Source organism: Protomyctophum bolini, assembly GCF_963924005.1.
Source record: "Protomyctophum bolini genome assembly, chromosome: 4".
Classification (NCBI taxonomy): Eukaryota; Metazoa; Chordata; class Actinopteri; order Myctophiformes; family Myctophidae; genus Protomyctophum; species Protomyctophum bolini.
This window is the reverse complement of record NC_137865.1, coordinates 26,494,286-26,501,785: the sequence shown is the minus strand read 5'-3', so window position 1 is coordinate 26,501,785 and position 7,500 is coordinate 26,494,286. Positions and strand designations below refer to the sequence as shown.

Here is a 7,500-nt window from a genome sequence, read left to right as displayed (position 1 = left end):
AGCGGCTCTACAGGGGGAAATAAGTACACGCCATAATGGAGCGGCTCATTGAATCACAGCCACCTGGACGGGACTTTTATCAGTGCTGTTCCTGGGCTTAAAATGAGAAGGGGAAGGGGGTGGATGGGAGGGAGGGGTCTTATCGTGCACTGAAGCATAGAAACAAATAAAACACAACTGTGTGTTTCACAGACTTTTAAACTATGGGGCGTGCCAACAGCAGGTCAGTCGGTCTGTCTATTTATCACACAGTGTTCAACGTTTGCAATGAGAACACAATTCTATGCAATGTCACGGTGTGTGTGTGTGTGTGTGTGTGTGTGTGTGTGTGTGTGTGTGTGTGTGTGTGTGTGTGTGTGTGTGTGTGTGTGTGTGTGTGTGTGTGCGTGTGCATGTGAGATCTAGAGAGAACAGATCCAGAGTGATGGAACAGTGTTTTGTTTTAATAAAGTGTCAGGCTCTAGGAGGGTTATCTTAGCTCAGATTCTTCCACTACGTCTCAAGGTATCCGGCACAGCAATAATCTGATATAACAAAACCTCAACAATAGCAAAGTAGAAAATACTGTAGTGTGCATGAACAAAAATTACACACAAATCAGCAAAACAAACTTTAAGACCTGTGTTTTAGTAGCAATTTTAACTATACTTGAAAAAACTGACAAAAAACCAGCTAATTTTCATTGTGTATGAATCGATTAAATAACTCTCAGGACGTATGCGAACACACAAAAAGCAGTATGCAAGCATAGCACATGTGTTAATATCGAAGGCAAATAACATTTCCATCGACTGCACTGTGGTACTTTATGAAAATTGATCAACAGCTTTAATCACAATGTCATCTTCAAAAGAGAGATGAAAGGGGGGCAAGCGAGAGAGGGAGAGAGAGAGAGAGAGAGAAAAAAAGAGAGAGAGAGAGAGAGAGACAGACAGAGAGAGTGAAAGGACACTGAGTTTATTGCCTGCTGTAGTTAGATGGTATATATCCTCACGGCAGATATTTATTGAGTTAGTTGAGTCTTGGGAGAGCTTTAACATTGATTGTGATCATTAAATATATCCGCTCGAAATGGCAACACGGCGGCTCCCTCCATCAATGGCAACGATGGGAGTGGAAACAAAAGGCTTAATCAAATCAATCCTCTCATAATTATTCTTTGAGAGGGAGGAATTAATCACCGGAAGAAATAAAAACAATAATGGAAAATGAAATGGTCAGCCATAAACAATTACTGCCTGGATAAAATAAATAAACTCGGCGGCACGGTAGAGGGAGGTAAGAAGGAAAAAACTGAACTGTAAATTCAATTAACTCAACTAACGGTCTAATGTATATCGTTTGTATTGTTTGTGTAGCCCGTTGTTTATTTATGTGTTCAGTATCTTTATTGGTATTGACTGGAGAGTGAGAGACAGGAGAGAATGAAACAGAGAGAGAGAGAGAAACAGAGAGAGAAACAGAGAGAGAGAAACGGAGAGTGAGAGCAATACAGGAAGACAAAGGAAGGAGGGGGGCGAGAGAGAGATCAAGAGACAGAGAGAGAAAGACAGAGAGAGATAGAGAGAAAGAGAGAGGGGGGGTCAGAGAGGGAGAGAGAAAAAGGAGGCAGGCATGCTGCATGCATACTCTGTGCATGCGTGTGCACGTGTGTGTGTGTGTGTGTGTGTGTGTGTGTGTGTGTGTGTGTGTGTGTGTGTGTGTGTGTGTGTGTGTGTGTGTGTGTGTGTGTGTGCGTGCGCATGCGCGTGCACGTGTGTTTATGAGGCCTTGGCTGTCGGGGTCAGAGGATCAAGGTCCTCCCTCCTGTGAGAGCTGGGCTCCTCTCCCCTCAGCTCCCTGAGAGGAAGTGTAGGCTATTGATTAGCTATCAGATGATTCCGATAGGGCCTGATCGATAGGGCTTTGTATGGAAGCCAGGCAGGACCTTCCCTCTTCACTACTACAGGCACAAACCCATAGATCTGACCGCTGCAATGCACAACCGCACAGAGACATCGGAGGAACTGTTATGTGCTCTCTGGCTGTTTGTGGTACACCCAGAGACTGCTCTGTGAGCGCCTCTCCGATCGAAGGCATCCTCAAATGCTGGGTGGAGTCTTTCTGGTGCGTGCGTGTGTGCGTGCGTGCGTCCGTGCGTGTGCGTGTGCGAGAGAGACAAAGAGAGTAACTTCCTTCTCACAGTATGCCATTGACTAATTAAACTGTGCATGCCTCGCTGCCATGTTGATGTCTCACTCTCTATGATGACAGAATCCATCGATTCGCTCGTTTTGTCGTTCAACGAGTGTGATCCTGCCGTCAGCCAGGAACGGGGATTTGGGTCTCGTAACTATTTTAGGCCAGCGCAATCGTATACCAAAATACTATTTAGTATACATACTGTAACACACTATCTAGTATGCCAAATTACATTGTAGTATGTGCGGAGAGTTGGTATCTAAATAGTATGTGAAATGCACGTATACTAACATACTAGTTAGTATGCCAAAATACTTTTTAGTATGCCTGGAAACTTAGTAGCTATACTAAGTATTACTTGAGAGTCATACTAAATTCAGACCCTGTCTGGAATCACATACTGACATACTAGTTAGTATGTCAAAATAAATACCTTTTAGTTTAGTATGTCAGAAAGCTTACAGTAGTTGCTACTAGTTAGTACGTGAGATGTATACAACATCAGGCGTTCAACTCCCTCGATCTCTTCCAATAGCGGTCGAGGAAGGAGGGCGGCAGAAGACGTACTGTAGTCTACGACGTAATGAAAGCTGAGCTTAATTGGTAACACTATAGTGTGTGTGTATATTTGTATATATATATTATATATATATATATACACACACACACACACACACACACACACACACATCACACCACAGCTCCATCACAGAGATGCCAGACCTAACGGCATGCAGAGACAGATGACAAAACAATGACAGGAAAACGGAATAAACATTCACATGCTTGTGGTCAAAATGGCAAAGGAGGAAACCCAGGAATCGATATCCCAGGATTGGAGATTCCTCAGCTGTCTGTCTGGCTACGTGGGCGCCGTTCTGATGCCGGTGGTGGCTCTCCTCTCCGTCGTGATTAAGACCTAAGTACATGAACGCTAGAGTATGCAGATGGTGGCCGCATCATGTGGTGGCACTTAACAGGGACGACTGCAATGCTCTGCATCTCCCCTTGACTTCTGCCCCTCCCTCAGGGAATGACTTATGGACCCCGTTTTTTCCTTCTTCTTTTTTCTAAGACATGGCTCACGGAAGCACAGCTGAGCTCGTCAGGGGCACTTGTTTTCCTATAGGGCATAGCAGTGGGCGTGGTTTTCTGGTTCCACAAAAACAATCGTCCATCATTTTTCCCATAGAGATTTACAAAAATATTCATATCAATTATTTTAAGAGGGCCATCCAGGAACCTGGTGAATCACGACCATAAAACATCTGATTCTGTGAAAACGCTAAACAAAGGGTATTTATTAATGTAGTATATCGTATAACTAAATATATATATATATATATATATATAAATCAAATGTTTTATGGTCATGAATCAGCAGGAGCGTGGATGGCTTAAAATAATTGATAACTGTGGTGAAAATGAATGGCCGATTTTTATATATATTATAAAATCACAAAATAAAATGCCTAAAAACTTCACGTGATATGTAAATGTCTTAAGCTCCTCCCCATGGAAGTGGGCTCCCTTCATGCTCCTACCTTCTGTAATTCTGAAAATTCAAAAATCAAATTCTATAGCCTATAGCCTTAAAGACAGAAAATTAAGATTTACCAGGACCAAGATTAAAACCCCCAAACAATGTTCTCACTTCTAAATCAACCTAATTACATCCTGCTTTCATGGAGTTATCATGTGACCAGACCACAGAGAACAGTGTTTGAAGAAGGAATGGTGTGTGTGTGTGTGTGTGTGTGTGTGTGTGTGTGTGTGTGTGTGTGTGTGTGTGTGTGTGTGTGTGTGTGTGTGTGTGTGTCACATATCCATGTTCCAGGCATGTGCTATGCTGTGAAAGGGCAGTGCTAAGAACACCTGTACTCTTGGTACAGGACAGATTAGAACTGAACTGAACAGGACGGAACAGAACAGAACAGAACAGAACAGTCGCTGGTATCAGATTCTATTCTGTGCTGGCTACTATAGCATTGACTGCATGACTGTGTGTGTGTGTGTGTGTGTGTGTGTGTGTGTGTGTGTGTGTGTGTGTGTGTGTGTGTGTGTGTGTGTGACACTGTGTGTGTGTGTGTGACACTGTGTGTGTGTGTGTGTGTGTGTGTGTGTGTGTGTGTGTGTGTGTGTGTGTGTGTGTGTGTGTGTGAGAGACACAGAGCGAGAGACTGAAAGAGAGATACAGACGGACAGACTGACTGCGCGCACTTGCATGGGCATATGGCATACTGTATGCTGTATGGAAAAGCAGGCCTCTCTGCTGTTTTCCTAATAGGCTGAGCCACACTCTCAGGCGCAGTCTTCCAGCTGACCAACCATGTGTGAGAACGCAGGTCAGCATTATGAGGATTGGCTGGTGAGATGTCATTCCTTTAGTGAGGTCTTGCTTTCTTTCCTCCTGGTGAAAGTCCAGAAATGGATGCATGACCACAGCAAGCAGGGAAATTGCTTCTGGTTTATCGGTTTATTAATTGTTTTATCGAATGGGTCGACAACGCCTCTGAGCAATAATCTCTCTGCCCCTAATCTGATTCTGTATACATTTTTCATTTTGGTATAGCAGTCTTTGCTAAGTCAGAGATCAATATGTACTGCTCAAATTGTCAGGTCTCTACACAAACAACTCCCCCTAATGGCCTTCTAATGAATGGACTTCCACTGTGGCATAATGTTCATGAAAGACAGACAAGTCATTGTATTACAAACAGATCTTTATTGAACCTTCTCTCTCTCTCTCTCTCTCTCTTTCTGTTCCTCACAGGTATCACAACACTGGAATGCAGATTTTTCAAGAGCGACCTACGGCATGCAGACTGCCATAAAGCACAATGTCTCCAGAAAAAAAACAACCCCCCATAAAACAAACGTCCACTGCAGGGTCTTCAGAACAGCCGACTCACCACCACCGGAGTGACACGAGACCAAATGATGACCATGCAAAGAAAGGAAAACAATGCATACAAAAGTCATCTCAACAGAGGAATCCAAATCTTGGGACTTTTGGAAAAGCGAGATTCTCGGGCCACATCGAGACGCAGATTTTGTCTCTGCATCCAACCACATATACCTCCAAATTGTAACTAAGACTTATCAGAGTATAAATACATTATTGATTACGTATACGTACAGTAGGTTGACTCAAATAGCAGACGGAAGAAGGAAAAAGAAAATACATGTCCACACCCCTTTAGCACATGCCCAGCGTTGATTTATCATGTAAATATTGTACAGAAAAACTAAAGGCAACATTGATTATGAAACAATACTATTGCATAATAATGTATATAGCCATGAGTGTCATAAATATCCATTCCTCCTTATTTCTTCTATGTCCATAAAGAGTTAGCACAACGGTTAACCTCCGACGCTGAATTTCAGCAGGAAAAAGAAACGTCTACGGTATGTCGATGGGAAGATATACCGAAATGATATACAGACATGAATAGGGGAAGAGGAACTTTTCATCATAGAGTGCACTGCTGCTGGGATGACATGTTGTAAGGGTGTATGTTTCATTAGTTGACCTGCAATGTTAGACAGGTCATTTACGCCTCTCAACTTTTCCCTTTTTAAAATGGATGGTCTTGACATGAAGGAGGCTTGATACAGACAGACACACACACACGCACACGCGCACACACACACACACACACACACACACACACACACACACACACACACACACACACACACACACACGCACACGCACACGCACACGCACACAGAGAGAGAGAGAGAGAGACTATTGGTGATCCCTGACTGCCTCCCCAAGAGACATCCTGGCTAATCTTCTCCTCCCCTCCCATTGTAAACTAACACAGCTGCACTGGACAGAGCTCAATGAATAGATTCATTTAATAGAGTGAAGTATTATGATTAGCCCTCCAGTACAGTATGTGCTGTGTTTTTAGCTCCCCCCCTCCCCCCCGCTAGTGTCATCAAAACCCAAATGGAGTTCCAAACGTTTTGGCAGCTCTCTTGCACAGTGCAGCGACAATAGTCTTTCGTTTTCAATTCAGTTCAAATTAACAATCCATTGTCATCTTTGATTCCCCCACAGTGAAATCCTCAGTGGTTCAGTTATGAGTCCATTCCGGTCCATTTTGTTCCACTGAGGATTTTGCAGTAGCCGTTTGGCAAGTACAACCCTCCCCTACACATACTGCGCGCACACACACACACACACACACACACACACACACACACACACACACACACACACACACACACACACACACACACACACACACACACACACACACACACACACACACACACACACACACACACACACACACACACACACACACACACACACACACACACACACACACACACACACACACACACACACTTGCGTACACACACACACACACACACTCACTCACTCACACTCACACCTCCGGTGGTATTAGTGATTGCTGGTTGGCCCGTCAGAGAGACTGGATGGCCGTGGCGGGCCTGCTCTCCGAGACCAGCCGCTCGCTCAGCTCCCAGAGGCTGGCGGCGGCGCCTAGGTCCTGGGCCTGCGGGGACGGCAGGCAGCGGAAGCAGTTGTTGAAGTACATCCCTCCGACGGCCTCCAGCTCCGGAGCCACGGCGCAGTACACGGTGGTGGCTGCCCCCTGTTGCTGTGGACACACAGAGACACACGGAGGGACTCAGGCCCGCAGCGCCGCAACACAGGAGGCATGCAGTTCTTTACACACGTGGTGACACACGGGACGTCAAATGGACACGTTCAAGACAGACTTTGGAGACCGCCTTGTCCTCTTTTTTTATGCACACAATGCACACACGCTCGCAGACACACACACACACACACACACACACACACACACACACACACACACACACACACAAGCTACACATGCTGAAGGGTACTGAACGGCACACGCAAACACACATACATTAAACCCTGACTCCTCGCAAAGACTCCATCCATGCACTCTCTCTCTTTCTCTCTCCTTCAACCCATATAGACTAGGTCATATTACCAAGGGGAAAAGAGGGGGAAAAAAAGAAAAGAAAAAAAAACATAACCCTGTGCTGTACATATATTTATATACATATATTTATTTCTCTATCTGGAGTGTACAGGACTCGTGGCTATGGGACAGTGTGCATGCTGATGTACAGACTGGTAGACTAGAGGTGAGAGACTCCTCTCTGACAACGACAAACACTGGAGGGTTTGGTGAATCACTGTAAAAGCAGATCATGGGTCTTAATGAATATGTATATTTTCGCAACATGTATCCATTGGTTGAAGTCAGGCATTTCAAGTAGAGAATATACTGTTGGCAA

At 44.6% G+C, this 7,500-nt stretch overlaps 2 protein-coding genes across 2 annotated transcripts in view; one reads left to right on the top strand and one right to left on the bottom strand.

The window, feature by feature from the left end:
* The window catches only part of LOC308313768 (transcription factor Maf-like), an 81,990-nt gene extending 75,902 nt beyond the window's left edge, over window positions 1-6,088 (top strand). Inside the window, exon 3 of the mRNA XM_080761068.1 lies at window positions 4,955-6,088. The gene's annotated coding sequence lies outside the window, so the exon portion shown is untranslated. The remainder of the gene's footprint in view (window positions 1-4,954) is intronic.
* Window positions 6,089-6,095: 7 nt separating this feature from the next.
* Window positions 6,096-7,500, bottom strand: part of wwox (WW domain containing oxidoreductase) — a 194,221-nt gene continuing 192,816 nt past the window's right edge. The window contains exon 9 of the mRNA XM_080761067.1: window positions 6,096-6,824. Within this exon, the coding sequence (XP_080617193.1) occupies window positions 6,627-6,824 (198 nt within the window). The 3' untranslated portion in view covers window positions 6,096-6,626. The remainder of the gene's footprint in view (window positions 6,825-7,500) is intronic.